At 39.9% G+C, this 23341-nt stretch overlaps 1 protein-coding gene across 2 annotated transcripts in view; it reads right to left on the bottom strand.

Annotated features, from left to right (window-relative positions):
• LOC124622660 overlaps positions 1-23341 on the bottom strand; it is a 55889-nt gene that overhangs the window by 30573 nt on the left and 1975 nt on the right. Inside the window, exons 2-3 of one of the 2 annotated variants that reach the window (XM_047148452.1) lie at positions 22252-22273; positions 2633-2869 (exon numbers count right to left, since the gene is read on the bottom strand). In XM_047148452.1, the coding sequence (XP_047004408.1) occupies positions 2633-2869; positions 22252-22273 (259 nt within the window). The remainder of the gene's footprint in view (positions 1-2632; positions 2870-22251; positions 22274-23341) is intronic. The other variant, XM_047148454.1, reaches the window with a different exon arrangement.

Below are 23341 nucleotides of genomic sequence, written 5' to 3'. Positions count from 1 at the left end.
GGGAATCGAACCCGGGCCCTTAGGATGGACATTCTGTCGTGCTGACCACATTTTTTTTTTTTTTTGCTTGTAGTTCGTTGTTGATCGTAGTTTGGTCGATGCGGTCGTCACATGACACCCGTTCTAGTTCATTTGTTGATCCTTCTACTCAGTTTCTTATTACAGAGGCCAACCAGCTCTCTGACCGAACACGCCGAGCTACCGTGCCGGCACCACTCAGCTACCGTGGGCGGACTTCTGGTTGGTAGTCTCTCTTAATTGGAGCTGTTGTTAAGGAATGCCTGCTTGTTTTCAAATTGGTGATTGTGTTTAACTGAAGCTGTTATAATTGAAGGCGTGCCTGTCACTTTTGATTAAATTAAGAGCGATTTCACAGTTTTAGTTAAGGTAAACTATTATTAATCAAAGCCTACTCGATTTGTTGCCCTATTATTGATTTCATATCTCATTCAGCCATGGCAGCGGTCGAACATTTTCTGTATCCAGAAAGGCCCGTACAGGACCTGCAACATGCGGTCGTGCATTATCCTGCTGAAATGTAGGGGTTCCCAGGAGTCGAAAGAAGGGTAGAGCCACGGGTCGTAACACATCTGAAATATAACGTCCACTGTGCAAAGTGCCGTCAGTGGGAACAAGAGGTGTCCGAGACGTGTAACCAATGTCACCCCATACCATCAGGCCGGGTGATATGCCAGTATGGCGATGACGAATACACGCTTACAATGTGCGTTCACCGCGATGTCGCCAAACACGGATGCGACCATCATGACGCTGTAAACAGAACCTGGATTCATCCGATAAAATGACGTTTTGCCATTTGTGCACCCAGGTTCCTCATTGAGTACACCATCACAGGCGCTCCTGTCTGTGATGCAGCGCCAAGGGTAACCGCAGCCACAGTCTCCGAGCTGATAGTCCACGCTGCTGCAAACGTCGTCGAACTGTTCGTTCACATGGTTGTTGTCTTGCAAACGTCCCCATCTGTTGGCTCAGAGATCGAGACATGGCTGCACGATCCGTTAGAGCCATCGGGATAAGATGCTTGTCATCTCGTCTGCTAGTGATACGAGGCCGTTGGGATCCAGCACGGCGTTCCGTATTACCCATCTGAACCCACCGATTCCATATTCTGCTAACAGTCATTGGATCTCGACCAACGCGAGCATCAATGTCGCGATACTATAAACCGCAATCGCGGTAGGCTACAATCCGACCTTTATCAAAGTCGGAAATGCATTTCTCCTCCTTACAAGAGGCATCACAACAACGTTTCACCAGGCAACGCCGATCAACTGCTGTTTGTGTATCAGATATCGCTTGTAAACTTTCCTCACGCCAGCACGTTGTAGGTGTCACCACCGGCGCCAACTTTGTGTGAATGCTCTGAAAAGCTAATAATTTGCATATCAGAGCATCTTCTTCCTGTCGGTTAAATTTCGCGTCTGTAGCACGTCATCTTCACGGTGTAGCAATTATAATGGCCAGTAGTGTACTTCAAATTATACCTAATATCTAAATATCAAATGTTCGCTGTCAATAACGAGAGAAATGCGGTCTTAGGTATCACTGACCTAACGGTGGGCTCTGGATATCTACTGATTTGCGGTAACTGTTAAGGCCACATTTGCAACAGGTTAAATATTTTACATATTTTAATCCTTCATAAAAGTGATGCATTTTTGGAGCGTATGTGTAATTAGGAAAACTGTTTCTGAGTGGAATGTCACCCTACAAGGGTACGCTGAGGGCTAGGTTGATAGAATGTATATCAAATGCAGACGTACAGAATCCTATAGTGGAGAACAGAAATTTATCTTATAACTTGTCTTAGCCGGCCGGTGTGGCCGAGCGGTTCTAGGCGCAACAGTTTGGTACCGTGCGACCGCACTGGTCGCAGGTTCGAATCCTGCATCGAGCATGGATGTGTGTGACGTCCTTAGGTTAGTTAGGTTTAAGTAGTTCTAAGTTCTATGGGCCTGATGACCTAAGAAGTTAAGTCCCGTAGTGCTAAGAGCCAATTGAACCATCTGAACTTGTCTTAAAGCAGTTTTGGTTGACAGTACATATCCGGAGGCAACAAGGCGCAGTAAATTATCTGACAGAGGGTTAAGCGTTAGGGTGTCTACACTCATGTAGCTACAAAGAATCTTGTCTATTGCAGACCGTCGTGCAGTACAGCACCAGACATGTTTTCGGACTGAAGACCACAAAAATGACACAACGTATACACGGAAATCAGGTGAAAAAATGCTGTTTCGGCAATCTGGTTTACTTTTAAATTCTTACTATGCGAACTTTATCAAAATTTCATATGAGAATGAAAAGAAATTTTCACACAATCTCTACTGTGATCCATTTGCAGTTCATATTGTATTTCTTTAAGAAGAATGACGACTAGTCTGGTGAACTAATTCCAAAATTATCCCTATGCATTTCCCTTTTTCAACTAATACCACTGATGGAGATACAAGAGATCTGTTGCTGTGGCACATTCCTTCATTTCTTATATCTGTAACACAGATGCATCATTACTTTCGAAATCGTAGTTAACTGAGCTGAAATTTGGAAACTTGTATACTAACTGGCTGTGGGTTGACGTTGTTCTTCGGAAATATAGGCGTGATTTCCTTACCATCTGTGACATCACCACTTCCCGACCCCGGTAACTTGTTCTGCTGGATCTCGGTGGTCTGTAGTCCTGCCGTCACATTAGGCGGACTGGAAGTCTTTCCAGGCAGTTCCACGAAATGACTGTTTTTGCTAAGCGTGAACGCGACTGATACATTTTTGTTGGTTCGAAGCTCTCTGAATTTTGAAAGTGGGCGATGTAGGAATGGGATTGGCCACCTCAAAGTCAATCCTGGATGTGCTGAAACAATTAATACATGAAACATAAGATTTACAGTGGTGTTATTATTCTTATTGGTATGATGCGTTCTGGTATTTTCACAAAGATAACAACTAATAAGTAAGGCATAGAGGTGAACTGACATGTTCATGAAGGTAAAAGAAGGGGTTGTCATTACATCACACGCTAGAAGCCGACGTGCACCATCTTAAGTAGCCCAAAAGAATAGGTTCACAGCATTCATACTTCCATGGTTTTTAACTCCGTCAGAACAGGCCATGCAGGCCTGACGGCACCGACCAGCCGCCATGTCATCCTCAGCCCACAGGCCTCACTCGATGCGGATATGGAAGGGAACTTGGCCGGCACACCGCTCTCACGGCAGCGGTTAATTTCGGTGATCTGACGGGAACTGGTGTTACCGTGAAACGTCCTCTTCGAACAATTACACACGACTGTCCTTAAACTGACACACAATATTTTGTTAGCGCAACGCAATCTGACTTTCAATAATCCCTACAAAAGAATGGGCCCTGACTAACATTGAACTATACCTTTCACAAATCAGTTACCTCACAAAAATCTTCGCTACTCAAGCTACTGCAATACAGTGAGCGCCACTACTGCCAGCTAAATAAAAGTTTCAAAGTACTGAAGGCACTAATTTCTGATAGGCATAGTTAGCAAATGAAAGATTTTGATTGAGAACAAACAATGTATTTACCTCAATGGTCATAATATATATAGCAGTTCATGACAAATATCAAAACTCCGCCATCTCTCTCCCCTCATCCACCACTGCTGGCGGCTCACCTCCAACTGTGCAATGCTACGCGCTGTTCACATCCAGCTGCCGTTGCCCAACACTACAATGGCAGACAACAATGCAAACTAGTCACAGACTGCACACAGCACAACCGAGCGCTACGTGGCGTTACCAATAAGAAAACCTAAACAGCCTACTTACATAGCCCCCATGCTCCCCACAAAAAATTTTACAAATTGTTTTGGGCAGTGGCCACTAATGAATTGATAAAATTTTTCATAATTACAATAACAAAGAAATCAAATGCACACACTTATTGATACAATGTTGGTCAAAAGCTAAAATTTTGTCACAGCCCATAAAGACAGTCCTGAGCATTCATCTTAATAGTAATTACAGTTTTTTTCACAAAGTCTCATTAGTAAAAGAAATTGCACACAGAAGTAGTGGATTTCCATGCAGTCTTGAAGAAGTAGTGTTGTCCTTCCAACGGAAAGACAGCAGAGCAAACCCACAGCAGAGTCAGTCGAAGTTTTGAAGAATATTGGTAGGTAGGTCATCTCAGAGCAGACCACTGTAGTCCTGGTAGAGATTAAGATATTGGTGGGCCACCAGAGGTGCAGACCCACTGCAGTCCTTGTAGAAATAATGATATTGATGGATCATCAAAGATGTAGACCCACTGTAGTCCTTGTAGAGATAGTGGTACTGGTGGGTCATCAAAGATGCAGACCCACTGTAGTCTTTGTAGAGATGACCAGTAGCCATCTGTTGTGACTGTTCAGGTGCACAATCACCATTGAAGAGTCTTGCAGATAATATAGCAAGTCCATAACCACCACTTGTGCACTCACAAAGTTTTTGGAATTGTCCTTAGAACCAGCAATGCTGTTATCCAGTCCCTTGCTGAATTATTAACACACGTGCAAACACTAACAGTCCCTACTTCTCACATATTGTCCATATACTATGACCAACAGAAACGTGTGCAGTGAAATGTAACTTACAAGTTAATAATATGATGAACTGGTGACAATTACAATTTTATAACATGAGAATACACTTACAAAGGTACAAAATACATCACTAAAGAACATAGCAATACAGATAACATTTGTAGGAATACAGGCTTTACAAAAGAATCGAAATAACATGTACATCAGTGTTACAGGAGTTATGAGTTGAGTACATACATAAAAGATCAGAATAACTTTTGAAACGTCAACTTCACATATGAGCAACAAAACAGAATAAATAATGTCTCAACATCTTTACAAAGTAAATAACATAGTATTAGAAAAATTCTACAACATAGCTCTCATCAGCTAAACACATAAAGACAGGAAAAACACAAATACACAAGGGTACGCAAACATATAGAGGGATGACACAAAAGGAAAGGACAGGGTTTGTTTTACTGCAGTATTTTGCATGGAGATCTCCCTTTGTTCATCATTATTCCCAAAAGTACTATCTAAGCCTGCTTTCTGTATTCTGTTCACATCCTCTTTCAAAATAGTTTTCCTCCACTGTACACAACTTTTTTTTTTTTTTTGGCCAAACCATTTTCGTATATGTTCTCAATGCATTTCTTCCTATTCATCATAGTTAGTTTCTTATATAGTCTACCCCCTCTCAAGCTAACTTAAATCTACTGAGCTCAGATGCTAAACTAAGGGACGAGGCAATGCAGCAGCACAAAACAATTAACACAAACAGCAATGATAAAAAGTACAAAAGGCAAAGCAAGCAGCATAAATTACAAATAATGTAAGGCAATGAGCTGCAAACAAGAAAAATAAATGCGTAGTAAAACTGGCTTAACAGCGTAATACAAAGTCAAATTCAGTAACATTATGCCTGGCAACCAGCTAAAAAAAAAAAAAAAAAAAAAATGAAATAACTTATACCTAAACATGACAAAGCTCACGCAGAAAAAATAGTACACTAAAGACAACCATGCATATAAGGGAAATGTCTGTTCATATCTTAATGTCTATGTAATTAAAGTGGTGCACCACAAAAACTAATTCTACAAAAAATTACAAAGTACTAGAAAAGAAAATGATATATGCAGTTACTGTTATTAGTCCCTTCTTATGGTTCTTTCCATTCCAAGAGCTCCTTTTTCGAAGAATGTGGGTCATAAAATAATTATTTAATAGATCTGTTGACAGAAAGTGTTCACATTAGCAAATGCATTTAATTTTATTTTATGAAACCAGTGCTGCAAGACAGCTGGAAGCTAGATATCAAATGAAATAAGCAACTATGTACAAAGTAAAGCATAAAACAATCATTCAGTGGTCATGAGGCATTTCATAAGTTAGTAGAAATTCTCTCAATTCTCGTAGATAGACACTTGTCCCAATCAGGTGTGCAGATGTAAGAATGTTTCCATGTTATGAGCGTGTCATATTTGCGATGCTTTCTACAAAGGAATGCCAATAGCGAGGATAATGGCCTCCCTTTTTTTCCACCTGTACCTCTGAAAGGCACACGCTAATGGCTTTTTTTTTTCAGGCGACTGTTGCCCAGCTGGGTGCCCACGACGCATTACGTGCAGGTGGTCACTTAACTTTCTTATGGAAATATTTACGACAGCAGTTTCCACCACAGTGGTAGTCTCATATAATAAATTTCAGAGGTCGAGAATTTGCGTTGCAAATGTGTAGATACAAAATCTTATTGATATAACAGTGTCCAAGAAATTTTCGTCGGCATTGTAATACACACACGCATTTACATACATTTCATAACTCTTAAAGTACGATTCTCGGTTTCCAACATCCTTTTTCACAAACCAAAGTCCCTAACTTCTATTCATTATTCATATACATATAAGCACGTAATCACATTCCTTATATAGCATCAGCTTATTGATCATAAACATACCTCAACAGCATAATACACATCGTCGTCGTAAAAATAACATCATAACACCTCACAGAAATCTCGAAAACGTCGTAGCTCTCTGCAATAATGTCAAAACCTAAAAAAAAAAATTCTCTGCTCATTTCAATTGTGTCATCTACCTCAAACGTACTTTAAAAATCATGATCTCATACCAAATACATCATTCAAAGCTCTCATAGTATCACAATGGTTCCGAAAAAATATGAACAGTTCAGACAGTACAGACAAAATACAATTTCGTAAGTGTGAAGTTACCCAACTGTGTAATTACGTAAACATCTGTCACTGACGTAGTAAAAAAATGTCTGTCTCTCTCAGTTAAATCATCAGATAGCTGTGTAATTCTGTCTTAGAGAAATATGGTACCGATGTGTAAAGTTGTATAAGCAAATACCATATTAGCTAGGGCTCCTTGTGCTTGCCAAACACATGGTACACAAAGTAAGCGTGTACGCCCCTGAGGATTAATGTAATTATACCCTCAGGTGTTACAGATTACAGCAACGGAACGAAATGTATCACGGTAAACCTTTGTATCATTGTACTTCAAATATCTTTAAAAAATAAATATTTTAAGTACAAAATTAATCACTCAAATGCGTGTCCTGTAACGCTAAATGTGCGTCTTGCTGTAAGATAATTCTGTGGAACTGTCGTAGTTATCGCCCTCTGTAAGCAAAGTTCTGCTGAAGTCAATGTACTTACCTAATGATAAAGAAAAGTGAAATGCTTTGTGTACTGATATCTTAGTTATTACGCTTATTGCCGTGATGAAGAAAGTACTGTGCTGTGACGTATTGTTGTGCTAGGGAAAAGGCAGTCTCATTGTAGCTGTACCACAAAAGTTACTACTAAAACATGTTATCTTTCCAGAATAATACAGAAAAACTGTGCAGATATAAATCAGAAACACCACAAAAGCAACATTGTAAAATGTCACTCATTAGTAGTGTCGTGATAAAATCGTGTAGCTGTCACTTAAACTAACCTCTGTGTCATCTGGTATCTCACAGAACGTACTTTAAATCCAGAATGTATTTTCAAGTAAACCAAAATGTTGCATTAAAATCTCATTAGCAGTACTGGTAAATGTTCAAAGTATGTAAGCCTTATAGTCGTTACATAATCGTGCAACTAACAAGCAAGAATGTACACACACAATAACACTGTGATGTCTGTTCACTATAACAATGCATTCGTAATTTCTGTTTAAATAAATTCTCTTGGTTCTTGATTGGGTATTTAACTTCAAACATTGTTGTATGTTAACAGATTCTAAGTCTGACAAAGCATACTAGCAATGTAAAGTGAAAAGTTATATGGCAAAGACAAAGTTAAAAAGCAGGTTATCTTTCAATAAACGGTTTTACATGTGAAATGTGGTGTAAACCTTTACTCTTCCTAGTACGCAGAGTTTCTACTTCAACGCAATTATCATGTGGTATACGTCGGATTCTATAAGGTCCATTGTAAACTAGAAAGAATTTGTGACTCAAGTGTTTCTTCTTATGTGACAATGAATGAGCTTTAATGAGAACTTTCTGACCAATATACAATTTCTTAGCATTTGCTTTACCGTGTAGTTTTCTCCTTTTGTCTGCTGCAGATTTTATATTTTTAAGAGCCAAATCAATTATGTCTTTGTGTCGAAGTTTACGTGTATTCGGGAAAGGTACAAGCTCTCTGATTCTGTTCGGTGGTTCTTCATTCTTTAGTACAAGAGTAGGTGGTAAAGCTGTGGAATCAAGAGGCATTTCATTCAGCACATTTTGAAATAAGTGTAAATATCTGTCCCAATGCTGATGCTTTCTGTGACAATAAAGTCTGCAAAGCTTATTGATTTCTTTCATAATCCGTTCAGACGGGTTACAATATGGTGAGTACAATGAAATAAAAACAGGTTTGACTTTATGATTCCGAAGCATGGGTGACCAAACATCAGATCTGAATTGAGGTCCATTATCTGAAATGACTTTGCTAACGTGTCCAACTTCACGTAAGAAATTTTTTACAAAGGCGTTGGATACAGACCGTCCAGTGGCTTTACGTAACGGTGTGAAAGAAACAAATTTTGAAGTAAGTTCAACAGCGACTAGAACGTACGAAAATCCATTAGATGTTCTGACAAGCGGTCCCAAGAGATCAACAGCAGCAAATTCTTTTAATTTAGAAGGAATGATAGGAAACAGCGGAGCACGATGGGTGATAGTAGATGGTTTCGCCTTTTGACAAAGTTTACAAATAGACAAGACTCTTCGAATTCTCTTTTCTATATTGTTAAAATAACAAGTCGTTGGAAGAATATGATAACATTTTCGTGGGCCAAAATGTGCATAGCTGAAATGAATGTACCAAATGAGCTTATTAACAAAATCGCCAGGAATGCAAAGTACCCATGGCTTGTCATCAACAGTGCAGCGTTTGACCAGTATGTTGTTTCTAACCAGATAATAATGCCGAATCTGTGTGTGTGTCTTTTCATGCCATTTGCTCTTAATGTCTTTCCAAATCGGATCTTTATCTTGTTCATGAGCAAATATCCTTCAAAGATGTGGTGATGAAGTTTTCAAAGGCGACTTTCTGAATGTAAAGAATACTGAAATTTTTTTCGAGGTTGCCTTCTGTGTTACTTTTCTCCAGCCCAGCCGGTGCGCGTGACAGTAAGTCCGCAACAATGTTCTCCTTGTGCATTTTCAACTTCTCGCGGCGTCATGAATAATCCATTAAATATCGGGCATGCAGCCGCGCAAATAAAATTTCTTCAACTGGTATTTCGGCCGCGTATCGTCCGGCCATCTTCAGAGCGAGTTCCAGTCTTGGAACTCGCTCAGAAGATGGCCGGACGATACGCGGCCGAAATATCAGTAGAAGAAATTTTATTTGCGCGGCTGCATGCCCGAAATTTAATGGATTAATATTCTCCTTGCCGGGAATGTAGACTATTGTGAAGTGGAATTCTTGCAGAAACAATGCCCAACGTTTTAACCTCTCATGATTTAATTTTGAAGACATAAGAAATTGTAATGCACGATGATCACTGTATACTTTTACGTGCTTACCAGAAAGAAAGAAACGGAATTTGTTAAATGCCCAAACGATAGCTAAAGCTTCTAATTCAGTAACGGAATAATTTTTTTCAGATTTTGTTAGCACTCGGCTAGCAAAAGCAATGGTTTTCTGAATGGTAGTGTCATTTTCTATGGCTTCTTGAAATAAATGGGCACCAAGACCGACTTTAGAAGAATCCGTCCTAAGGCAGAAATCTTGTGACAGATCTGGATGAGCTAGTATTGGCGCGTTAAGTAGCGGTTCTTTCTAAGAATTGAATTCCAACTGTGCTTGTTCGTCCCAGTTCCAGTGAGAGAGCAAAGTTTTGGTGTAACAAGAATTTGCATGTTCAGAAAACGACGGTAAAAATTTACGAGACCTAGAAAACTGCGGACTTGTCTTTTTGTGGATGGAACTGGAATGGCTCTGATTGCTTCTAACTTTTCAGGATCCGACTGAATACCTTCAGAAGAAATAATATGTCGCAAAAACCTCACCTTTGACCTGCCGAATTCAGACTTTTCCAAGTTAACTGTAATTCCAGATTCTGCAAAAATACGTAACAAACTGTTGAGGATGCGATTATGTTGTTCCCGTGAAGCTTCTGCTATTAGAATATCGTCCACATATAAGGTGATGTGTCGTTTTAAGAACTCAGGTAATATGGAATTTAGCCCGCGAATGAATGCTGCCGACGAAATGTTCAAACCAAAAGGAAGTTTCCGAAACTGATAACAAACGCCGAAACAAAGGAAAGCTGTGTATTTTCTACATTCTGGATGAAGTTCGATCTGATAAAAGCTGGATCTGAGATCAATGGAAGACAACACTTCTACACCATTAAAATTTTGAAGAAGTCCTTCCAACGTTTGCGGCCTGTCTGTTTCAGGAATAATGATAGTATTGATTTGTCTCGAATCTAAGACAAGCCTGATCAATTCATTTTTCTTCTCAACAACATGTAATGGATTGTGGTATGAGCTTACTGCAGGCTCAATAATGCCCTCGTCAAGCATAGTTTGTATTTCTGTTCTAACACGGTCCCTATAATGTGCTGGAATTACGTATGGTCTAACACATAATTTAGTATGCTCACGAACACGAAATTGGTATTGAAATCCCTTGATTGTTCCTGTTTTGTGAGTAAAAACTGTGGAATGTTCTTGTAAAATCTCAAAAAGGTCCTGCGTATCAGTGTCATTACAATTCTCAATTGTTTGAATTTTATTCTGAATTAACTCATTAATTTCAAATATGCCGTCGATATCATCCCTGTCAGTACTTGCAGAGTGATTGTTAGTGTCTAGTTCCGTAGAAAATTCCCAACTGTTGTCCAACAGATGGTAAAGCCGATTAGTTTCTTCGTCATGGTTTATGAGCCAATCTTCAAATTTCAAAGCTACTGACTTACCCTCCTTCTCTAAACTTATTTCAGCATCTTGAAAGTTTAAGATTGCTTTTTATTCATTCAAAAAGTCTACTCCCAATATAATTTCCGTCGACAATAATGGAACAATAAGAAAGTTCATAGAGAAGCTGTGGCTTTGGCAAAAGAATTCTAAATTGGTTTGTTGGCGTACATCTACACTTTTTCCAAAGATTGCACCTTGTAATTTAATCTTACGTAATGGAAGTGTGGGGCAATCGTTCGATTTGTTGCATTTGCTAAAAGCTATTTCACTAATTATTGAAATGGGACTGCCAGAGTCAAGCACTGCCGTAAATTTTACGTCATTTACAGTAATGTGAATCACAGGATACGCAATGTTGTAATGTTTTACGTCGTGTTCCTGGAGTAAGGTGTCCCTAATGTCTTCCATTTTTACGTAATTACTAGCTACGGCAGTTGCGTCGTCAGTTTCATAAGTACGTTTTGTGGCTGCCAGCGGTGTGAGTCATTGCCTATTGTCTCTTTGTTGGCGCGCGTCGTTATTGGGATTTGGAGACCTAACTTCTACAAATTCACCTCCTCGAGAGGGCCCTGCTCTGTTTGAATCCCGCCAGTTCTGATGCAATTCAGGTCTGTCACTACGATCATATCGTCTGTCGTCATGCCGGTAGATGCCATAGTTTCTTTCTTGTCGGTCACGTGGTGGAGAATTTCTCCCTGAATCGTAACTGCGCGCTGGACCGTTGCGTCTAAAGTTATTCTGTCTCCCTTGATAACAATTATTTTGGTTCCCGTTTCTCTGATTGTCTCTGTGATAGTCACTACCGTGGAGAGGTGATCTTTCCCTGTAATTATTACTACTCTGCCAACGGTTGTCATACGGGTGGTGTCTGTTTTGGTCACGATATGTGTTGTGAGAATAGCCTTGTAGTGTCCAGTTATTATTTCTTTCATCGCGGAATTGTGACAGATGTGACCTGTAATTGTTGTGCTCCTGTTTCCGCGTTCCCCGATTGTCAGTGTCAATTTCCAGTTCTTGTAACAGTCCCTGAAAAGCCTCAATGTCTTCTTTGCAAAGTCCTGCTAAAATAATATGTCGTAAATGTTCAGGTAATTTGATTAAGCAAATGCGGATGAGTTCTGAGGGGCTGTATGGGTTGAATGGTACTGATTCTTGTGCAACATGTCTTCAAAATATTTCACAAGACTGGAGAATTCAGATTGTTCGAAATGTTTCATCATTATGATGCCATGTTTTACTCGGTCTTGTGTGGCTTGAGACCAATATGCTAAGAGGAAGGCATCGTAAAATTCTCCTTCACTGTGGCAATCGTGAATGACCGATCGCATTCTTACAGCTGGTTCATTCTCTAAGTAGCCACACATAAATTCTAATCTGTGCTCTAATGACCAGTTGGGAGGAAAACAATGAGAGAATTGATGGAGCCACGATTGTGGATGAATGTCGTTGCCAGAATTCTTAAATGTTTTGAATTTACGTGTAGTAATGAACAGCTTATAGTCAAAATCATCGTGTCGGCGAGTAGCATATCGGTCAATGTTACGTCGCGTCGGCGGTTCCATCTCAAAATTCGGTGCACCTTGCCAATTTCTTTCATAATTTCCGAAAGGCCCTGTATTATTGTTTTGTGGCTTTTCCGTATTTCTAAGTTCCTCTTCCCGTGTTGGAGCGTGAGAGTCCTCTGAAATATGAAATTTTTGTATTACTTGTGCCAACCGATCTTGTACTTCCCCGATTTCTCTTTTGTATTGCGTATTAATTTTATTCTGATTTTGTTTGAATTTCTTAATTTGTTCATACTCTTCTTTGTCAGTGATGGCTACAGGTCTTGTGTCACTCAGATCATCATCTACCTTTGCAGATAAGTTAGTGAACTGATCCGAAAGTTCGGCTACTTTCTCCGATAGTGTACTTATATCCTCAGTGTGTTTTTCTGAGCCAAGTTTCAGAGTGTCCATTTGTGTTGAAATCGTATCTACTGTGTCCTTTAAGATTTCTTGAGTTTTTGCAAGTTGCGTAACCGAATCGGTAGATGCAACTGAGTCAATTTTAGCTTGCAAGGTGTCGTGATTTTCATGAACAATAGCTTGCAGTTCTTTTATGGCTGCTTCGTGATTCTGTAATGCATTTTCATGACGCGAAAAAATAGGTTGGAAATGCTCACAAATTTGCGTTTTTACGTCATTACAGACTTTTTGACATTTCGATTCGATTTTAAGTAACTCAGCAGTTAAATCTTCACGTGTTTGTTCAAGCGTGGTGTCTAACTTTTGAAGAATTTGTTCCATTGTGTCTAACTTTTTAAGATTTTGTTCCACTGTGTCAAACTTTTGAAGATTTTGTTCCATTGTTTCTAACTGTTGCTGTGTTTGTCTCTGGTGTTGTTCCATTGTGTCTAACTTTTGAAGCCTTTGTTGTGTTTGCCTCTGATTTTGTTCCATTGTGTCTAACTTTTGAAGATTTTGTTCCATTGTGTCTAACTGTTGCTGTGTTTGTCTCTGATTTTCTTTCATTTGCTGCATTAATTGCAGTAATAATGTGTTAGTGTCTGGAATCGGTTCCTGTCTTGTCTTGACTTATTTGAGAGAACGGTGAGGACCCAAAACCTGATTCTGCAGTATTTGCAAGATTGTGTCCTGTCATTTCGTATTCCTGAGGCGAGCTGTTGCCGACCGATCGATCTATAATGCTTCCCTGTTCACTACTTGTTTCACTGTCTACACCATTATTTGACGCCCGCTCCATTTCCCTATGCACAGTTACCAAATTACTACTTTGAACGTCTGTTAATTCATTACACAGTGGAGCTGGCAAGCTACGCTCGTCGTCACTATTATTTCTCAGTTTACTTTGGAGCTTACTGTTACGTTTTTCACACGCCATTATTGTCACAATATTTCACACGATAACACAGAAAAGCACAATTTGAAAAGCAAAATTAAGAGAACACATTAACATAGCACTGAAAATAATATCTCGTTAATTGCAAGCGCAGCAGCGAAATACTTGGTGCAAATCTACATGCATGCCAAAACTGTTTTACTGTACAACAATGAAAGGCAGCAACTACAAAGGAGATTCCCTCTACAATTACGCGCTAGCAATAAACAATAGCTACACTAATTACACAAACTACAAGAAAAAAATCAGAAGATTCCAGTGAGGTATCTTCGGCTAAGGGTCGACATATGAAACGTCCCCATAGAACAATTATACACGACCGTCCTTAAACTGACACACAATATTTTGTTAGCGCAACGCAATCTGACTTTCAGTAAACCCTACAAAAGAATGGGCCCTGACTAACATTAAACTATACCTTTCACAAATCACTTACCTCACAAAAATCTTCGCTACTCAAGCTACTGCAATACAGTGAGCGCCACTACTGCCAGCTAAATAAAAGTTTCAAAGTACTGAAGGCACTAACTACTGATAGGCATAGTTAGCAAATGAAAGATTTTGATAGAGAACAAACAATGTATTTACCTCAATAGTCATAATATATATAGCAGTTCATGACAAATTTCACAACTCCGCCATCTCTCTCCCCACATCCACCACTGCTGGCGACTCACCTCCAACTGCGCAACGCTACGCGCTGTTCACATCCAGCTGCCGCTACCCAACACTACAATGGCAGACAACAATGCAAACTAGCCACAGACTGCACACAGCACAGCCAGTGATTTTCACACAGAGCGCTACGTGGCGTTACCAATAAGAAAACCTAAACAGCCTACTTACAACCGCTGCGGTATAACCACCCTTGTGGTAGTTACCTATGGCGTCAATATGACCTGCACGTGCTTAGTGTCGACCGCGTTGATTGCTTTTATTGTGAGAAGACGTAGTTCTTTCACCAGAAACGCCATCTTACGTTTTTTGCGGTTATAATAATCGAACCGTTCGTGAAGTTTAAAGAAATCAAATTTCATTCGTAAATGGAGACGTTCAAGCAATATTATCTCTGGTACATATGATTTACTACTGCACTGTTTTCTCTTGTTGTAGTGGTTATTTCTGTTATTTGAGCCGGCCGGGGTGGCCGAGCGGTTCTAGGCGCTACAGTCTGGAACCGCGCGACCGCTGCCGCCGCAGGTTCGATTCCTGCCGCTGGCATTGATGTGTGTGATGTCCTTAAGTTAGTTAGATTTAAGTAGTTCTAAGTTCTAGGGGACTGATGGCCTTAGAAGTGAAGTCCCATAGTGCTCAGAGCCATTTGAACCATTTGTTATTTGATTTCAGATTTACCTTACTTTACTTATTGTCCGTACTTTCTCTTTCCTATGATTTTTCGTTGCCTCCCAAATCACAAACCCTCCGACATCCGAGTCACACTGTATCAAGGGGTCTCGTCCGCTCGGAACACACGGTTGCGTACGTGCTCTGATTCTTGGTGTAGCATCTGATGCCGTCAATTCCTCTCGGCGACAATTACTCGTTTCCTCCTCTTTTAAAAAGAATTTTGGCTAGTGCAGTGGAAGACAGCGGTTGTGAGCGTGAGAGTTTTGTGTGTATGATTGTATGAATGTGTATGTGTGCTTTACTTCCTTTCTCAAAAAGTCTTAGGCTGAAAACTGATGTTAACGCTCTTTTAGAGGTGGCTACCTGCTGCTCGACGTGTGATTAGCAGTCTATCCGTTTCAGAGGATAGTTATTCACCAATGAAGTTTGTTGTAAGCAATTCACTGCACTTCAACAATGATGTACATAATTACAACATTCGAAGAAAAAATAACGCTCGTTACCTCACAATAAGGTTGAAGGTAGCACAAAGAAGGGTTCACAATGCTCCAACGAAACGTTTTGATCACTTATCCTTCGATATAAAATACTTGACAGAATGCAAACTAAAATTTGAAACTAAACTGAAAACCTTTCTCTTTGACAAACCTTCTTCTTCCATAGAAGATTATCTATTACCGTAATGCGTAAATAGTGATGGGTAGAAGTCACTAAAATTTATCTATCTATAATTAGGAAACGAAAAAAATAATAAAAGATCAGCATGCGGCCATATTTATAAGAACTAATTAGTTTTAATATATTATGAATCGTTCCACACCATTATGATTTATCTTGGAAATGATACATGGAAAATGAAACTAACTGACTGACAATAAGTAACTAAGTAATTATTAGTATATCACAAAGCATTATAGAGACTTGCACGATTTGAAAACCTCAAAATTAACTTCAAAACTAAAACAAAGCAAACGATCAAGGTAGAAGTGTATTCCAATTGTTCTATGTTTAGTTCTTTCAGAAAAACCGACAGTTACTCTCGACAAATATTCCGGGAAAAGAACCAAATAGCCTACTGTTGGATAGACAGGCCTATGTTGTACTACAAAGTTTATACCATCGTTACTAAAAAAAGGTATTTGAGTACATGTTGTAGCAAAATATTCATTTTATAAGGTGTTGAGCGTTTGAGACCATTTCCTTGATTATATTTACAGCATTCCAAAATGCTGGAAAACGTTTAATAAGTTATATCAGTTTCTTTTACCCTGTAATTGCTATTATTGGTCACAAATACAATGACCTTTTAGATAAGATCTCAAACTGAGAAGATGTATAAACTACAATGAGATTAATGCACTGACAGTGTAATAAAACAAAAAGTCTGTTCTGTATGGATGTATGCCTCTATGCACTTTTATTTCTTTGTGATTTCAATAATCGTCCACTTTGCTGACATGCACAAGATGTGATACAATGTCTTGCTTCTTTCCTCATTGCTCACTTTTGTTAGCTATCAAAAGAACATACAGGTATGTTTTTTGCACACGTAGACATTAAAAATGTTGTGCTTAAAAGTTGAAAGTTGAAAATGTGACGAACAAGAAGCTGTACCAGTAAGTAAACAAGCACTGATTTCGAAAGAACAGCTTCACATGATATCGATGCATCTATAGTAAAAGTGGTTATTCGAAATGTATCAACAACAAAGTATATTAATAAGGACAAATGTGTCGTATCACTACAGCAATACGCATTATAGAACAGAAAATCGTTCGAAATTGCCTTCCTTACATTATTGGGACCTCATCATCATCACACTATATTATTTAACTAAGCACTTTATTTTTTAGTGTTTAAAAAAGCTTATGTGTGCACATGACAGAAATAATGAACAAGAAGCAAAAGCAATCAGAGACAATAGTCTGCTAATGTTCTGGGCTACATAAGATGGCGGCAGACACTGCACACTCTGGTTCCAAAACAACGTACAGCATAAGTTAGTGCCATCTCCATCTTCTTTTACCCCCATGTTTGTTACACAAATTGCTCCTGGTTCATCTGTTCTTTTTGTCTGTTACATACCGACAAGGAATCTCATATTTACTAATCAGTTCAAGATGTCGACACAAATATTCTTCCAAGAGGAATGAAAGAACAGTGTATCTTTGCTGGCTGAGGGAACCTTAGTGATCGTTCGTTCATCTAATCCGGAATGGGTTTCACCCTCCGCATAAAGCTGGTTAATTCCTCTGATTGAGAGTTCTGATTCAAGGCTATGCCAACGTTGTACAAACGACGGTGCGTAAAGGGGTGTGTGAAAACCGATGCCGGCAGGTACCTTACCCCTCTCGAAGAGTTCGAACGCTACAATACGACAATAAGTTGGACGAATTACCATCAACCAGATCACATTGTCTGAGTTCATCAGGCACATAGGAGAATTTTGCAATTTAGTTGAGGACACTGGCACAGCCTGGTGATCGGGAACTTAATGCGATCAGCTCTCCTTGAAAGAAAGCCTTGTGGTGAAAATCCTTTACACCGCCAGGGATCGAACCGGGTACCGACGCCTCGAGCGACATCATCTGCTTTATTTATTATTCTTTTGTTTTGATTGTTACACCTTTCTTCCACAAAGACAGCCCTGTTTTGAACTCGACAGTAATACGCCATTGTTTACCGTAACATGTAACTTAACGTAATTTTTTTTCGTCGAAAATCATAAGCTAACTATTGTAAAAAGTGCCTATATAGAAGGAAAAGTAGTAATAACCACGAGTAACGTCTTTAGTTATCGTTTACGTTAATCAATTTGAGAGAACATGAAAGTGGTCTTTAGAAATTGTAAATATCTTTGAAAAACATTAAGCCCTGTCGGTAAAAGACAATCTTCTTGAAAAATAATGAACGTATTCACTCAACCGAGTAAGGCCTTTCCATGAACAAGTACATCTTAAAAAATAAATAAATCCATTGTTAGGCACTAAAATTCCTCTTGAATTACAAAGAAATACTGAGAAAACAACAAAAAGTTCTCCTGAAGAGTGTGAAGCATTACGACTGTTACGTCTTCCAGTACTATCCGGAGAAACTGTTGGAAATTTGTATGGTAATTATTGCAGGGTTTATTCTGTAGACTCCATTTTTGTTGCCGTAGATAGTCTCGCCAGTACCTATCAACGTTGTCTTTAAACGTAACGTGAAAGTGACTAGATATCCTCTGGGACAGGCGAAAGCGTCATTTGTGAATGCCAGGTGGAAAAGTGAGCCTGGAGTCTATATTATCTACCGTAACGTGGATAGCGGCTAACGGGTTATACAAGGTGATAAAAAGCCCTGAAGTGACGTAGAAGTGGTGATACAATTAATTTAAGATACAAGGAGTGGCAAGTGTCGGGAAATACCACAAGAATGGATGACAATTGATGATCATGTGACTTCACCAAATGACGGACCTCACCACTGTGCGATGTTTGACCCTATCGGTCTCTCGCCACTGATCACTCCGATCCCAGTCAAGTACTACCGTCGGTGAGGCTCTGGGCCCACGTGCACGACTTCAGTGCGTGGGGCACAGGGTTCTGTATTGCGTTGCGTTAAAAAATAATGTCTTTACATTGAGGTATTGTTTACTATTTTATTTGCTGGTCCTGCGGTCTCCTCCAGTTTAGTGCAAAGTACAGTGCAACAAAAACATCCCATATTGGTCAAAAGCAAATGAGTATAAGCTTCCGAATAGCGTAGTTACCAGACCTATACTTTGTCTACTAAACAATGCTTTTAATGAAAAAAAAGAAGGGTAAAGGGAAAGAAACATTAAATAAGAACAGCTTCAACGTGGTTAGACTGCGGGCAATAATTTCGTAACCTCTAGGCGTACGACAGATTACAACTCTCTCAGTTTATCTGCCTGCCCCCATCCTACTTTCCATTTGTTCCTACCCCTCTTTCTGTTCTACTCCTTCACCCTCTGTCCATCTCATCCTCTCCCCCTATCTCCACCACCCATCTCCATATCCTCCTCAGATACTCTGCCTCCGCCTCTCTCTCTGCCCATTTCCTGCTCTTATTTCCATGTCCATCACCTCCTCCCCCTCATTTCCACTCTCCTGTTCACCTGATCCTTCACCCACATATATGGTCATCTCCTCCTTCCACCTCCCTGTATGTGTCTCTTCCTCCCCCTTCTTTCCCTACACCACCTCAGATGAATAGGAGATAGCTGATTCTGACCCACAAAGTATTTCTTTCAGCATAATAGGCAGTATGTGTACCAAGATTTGTTCAAATCGATTCCAGCCTTTCCAGTTCTCACACGTATTCCAAATATATTAAACATAATTCACTCATATTTGTACACACGTCATCTGAATTTCTAGCACATTTCGCCCTGCAGGTTCGTTTTCGCACAACTCAATGTTTATCACATCAAATATCCTGAACAATGCGTGATACAATGATTTAATTGTGGAATTACATCCATTGGTACACGTAGACAGTAAGTGATTAACGTTTTCCCTTTGATCTTTTTGTGGAGGCTGTGCGTCAAAAAGGTCTCGCAGATATTTGGAATTATATGTCAATATTGTCGCATGTTTCTAAATGCTCTCATTTTCAATTACTGAATGAATTTCATGAGGCTATTTGCTCATCGTAAGCTACATTACGGTTTCATCCACAGCCCCACTGTTTTGAAGGGAGATGGTTCTTACCTCCACAGCCGTGATATATTTACCAAGTTAGGTTGAAATCAAACCAGTGGCTTAGGAGGACATGTGGAACGTAACGTACATCCATGTGTACATATACTCTCTTTTTTAATATGAATGAATTCCTTCCATTTCGTTACTCTACCAGCCTACCTTAGACCAAAAGCACGCATCAAGCTGACGGTACGCGGTCGCTAGAATCAATACAAACAACAGAAGGTAGTGGTACGTCATTTGATATTTAGTTACAGTGCTGTCAATTCAGTGTACCTAGAAGAGCGGTATCCTCTTCGCCTCAAAGCTGGATGAGTTTTCATCTGAGTTGCTGTGGATGCGGGTGTTTTGCAAGGGGTTGTAGACACCATGGTGAATTATTTGATCTTCCGTTAGGACTGACATTGAAAGTAATACACTTTGTATCTACCAGAGTACTGACATATTTGCGAGTTTAGGTTACCTCGAGACTACAGGGGCGCACAGGGTAATTTTCGTTATCAAATCGTTTCGCAAAATTAACCAGAAAATATATTAAATGTGTAAGCCACGGCTGTCAATGTGGCATCGTTTCTGTAGTAAATATAATTAGACCGGATTGAGACGCTGTTACATTTGCAGACTTCATCCTCCTGCTTAAAACATTCCCCCTTAACATTTTTCTTCTTCAAACTGCAAGGAAATAACACTGTAACGTATTTGTTTGTTTTCGTCCTTGCCGAAGCACTAGTTCAGAAGAGTTCTGATTGTCCTCTAGATACCGCAGTCTCTTTCCACTTTTATTTCATTTACAACAATGTTCTTCCGAGAGCGCAACCGCATTTGGTGGGACGAAACTAAGATAAAAATGAAAACTATTGTACTTTTAAGTTACAGTATCAAATCACTTTAGAACAACACGTAGAACCTTCCACTCTATACGAGAATTTACGTCAGACTTACAGAAAATGACTAGGTTACCTAAACAGCAGTCATTTAAAATTGAGGTAAATTAAGTAAAATCCTAATTGCTAAGATATCCGTCGCATGGTTGGTCTACAATAAATGAACAGTTTAGTTCAGTGTCGTATGTTTTAGGGAATAAAGAAGGTTATTTGACAAAGCAAAGCCGGGTAGATTACTGCTTCGAAGGCCCTTACTGAATAGAGTCCCACGGCACTGAACTGAGCTCCGTCAATTTGGTAACGTACTTCTGCGCCCTACACTCACGTGGTTCGTGTTTGTTATGTCTCCTTATCTACCTGGGAATCGGCTTCATACCAAGTTATTATGTGGGACGTGAGTGAAGTGTGCTACCGTCCTTGAGAAAAGTAAAACAGCAAAGGAGCCACCACCAAAGATTTTGAAAAGGCGTTGGGAAAAGAGGGCTCTCAAAATAAGGAAATAAAAAAGAAGATTTTTAATGTCAAGTTTCCTTTCCTAGTGAAAAGCAATGTATACTCCTAGATGGGTATCGATACGAAGGAGCTGCACCTGTACTTTTCCTACGATGAAAATAAATTGAAACTTCCTGGCAGATTAAAACTGTGTGCCGGACCGAGACTCGAACTCGGGACCTTTGCCTTTCGCGGGCAAGTTCGAGTCTCAGTCCGGCACACAGTTTTAATCTGCTAGGAAGTTTCATATCAGCGCACACTCCGCTGCAGAGTGAAAATCTCATTCATGAAAATGATTTGTTTCCACACATAGATTTGGCTGAAAGGCCTTCTCGTGAATGCTTGCATACCTCTTCGACAAGTCCGTTCTCGTACTCATCTTCTCCTTCACTTTAATCTTCCTGTTCAGTCTCTTCGAGAAGAGGCACTGTGGCGCGATTTGTAACCTTAATCGCCCTAAACCCCTTCTGGATCACCCTGCACTGCAGAAGGCACTAACAAATCGTACCTAATATCATGTTTCTTATAGAGACATTAAACCTATCTCCCTTAAATGTACTTAGTTTTTTAACGAAGACAGTTATTAAAATTTAGTTCAATGTGTAAACACGTCAAGAGCAGATAAGGGGCAGCACCAGACCGCCACAGTGTAAATACCATATTGCTATTAGAGATCGTGGTAGACAGTAGCTGGTGTAATATGGACTGCTATCTTAATTTCTACAACTAGACACACCGTGTCTTTCAGTATTCCACCAATAACAGTGCACTCGAATTTTTCTTCGAATAAAGTTTATGATTCATGAATAAGAGCTTGTATACTAAAGGAAATAACGTCATATCAGATTCCTGATGAATAGCAAGTGCATATCAGAATATAAATAATTACAATTGGATTGCAGTAAGGTAAAACTTGTAAATTAGTACATACCAATGAGGAAAAGCAACGTTCCCTGAAAAGAATACAAAAAAATTGTTAAGATCCGTAACTGTTATTTTTGGATCACATACTTACAGTAACGTAACTCGTGTGAAAAGAATACACAAATGTAAGACGTCTTGATTTAGGCAGATTTAGCAACAGAATGGCTGCTACCTACAGTAATATTTTAATACGGAATAAACATTAAGTTCTTGCTGTCTCCACTTTACTGGTGAGCTGAAATACTGGAAATTCAAGCTATAAGTGTTCAAGAATTTAAGGGATTAACAAATGGTTCAAAATGGTTCAAATGGCTCTGAACACTATGAGACTTAACATCTGAGGCCATCAGTCCCCTAGAACTTAGAACTACTTAAACCTAACTAACCTAAGGACATCACACGCATCCATGCCTGAGGCAGGATTTGAACCTGCGACCGTAGCAGTCGCGCGGTTCCGGACTGAAGCGCCTAGAACCGCTTGGCCACCGCGACCGGCAACAAATGGTTCAAATGGCTCTGAGCACTATGGGACTTGACGTCTGAGGTCATCAGTCCCCTAGAACTTACAACTACTTAAACCTAACTAACATAAGGACATCACACACATCCACACCCGAGGCAGGATTCGAACCTTGCGACCGTTGTGGTCGCGCGGTTCCAGACTGTAGCGCCTAGAACCGCTCGGCCACCCTGGCCGGCAAGGGATTAACAACTGGATAGATAGACTGCATCAGAAATATGACTTAATAGCATTTGTAGCAGAAGGTAATGACGGAGAAGCTGTCGTAGTACCGGTCTTATTAGGGGCTGAAACGATAAGCACAACACAAAAGATGAAGATAACCTGCTAATCTTTCAATGGAAAATTGTGAGCAACGTCTTTGGACTAATCCGCGAGGATAACACATCGAAACGTAAAAAGAACTAGGAGTCGTACGACCTAACGAAACAACCGTAAACGTCTCCCGAACAGGACATGAAGGCCCAAAGGTACCGACCGGCCGCCGTATCATCCTCAACCCACAGGTGTCACTGGATGCGCATATGGAGGGGCATGTCGTCAGCACACCGCTCTTCCGGCCTTATGTCAGTTTACG

This window comes from Schistocerca americana, chromosome 7 (assembly GCF_021461395.2).
Source record: "Schistocerca americana isolate TAMUIC-IGC-003095 chromosome 7, iqSchAmer2.1, whole genome shotgun sequence".
Taxonomy (NCBI): Eukaryota; Metazoa; Arthropoda; class Insecta; order Orthoptera; family Acrididae; genus Schistocerca; species Schistocerca americana.
The sequence above is the reverse complement of the archived record's forward strand: the minus strand, read 5'-3'. Positions and strand labels throughout refer to the sequence as shown.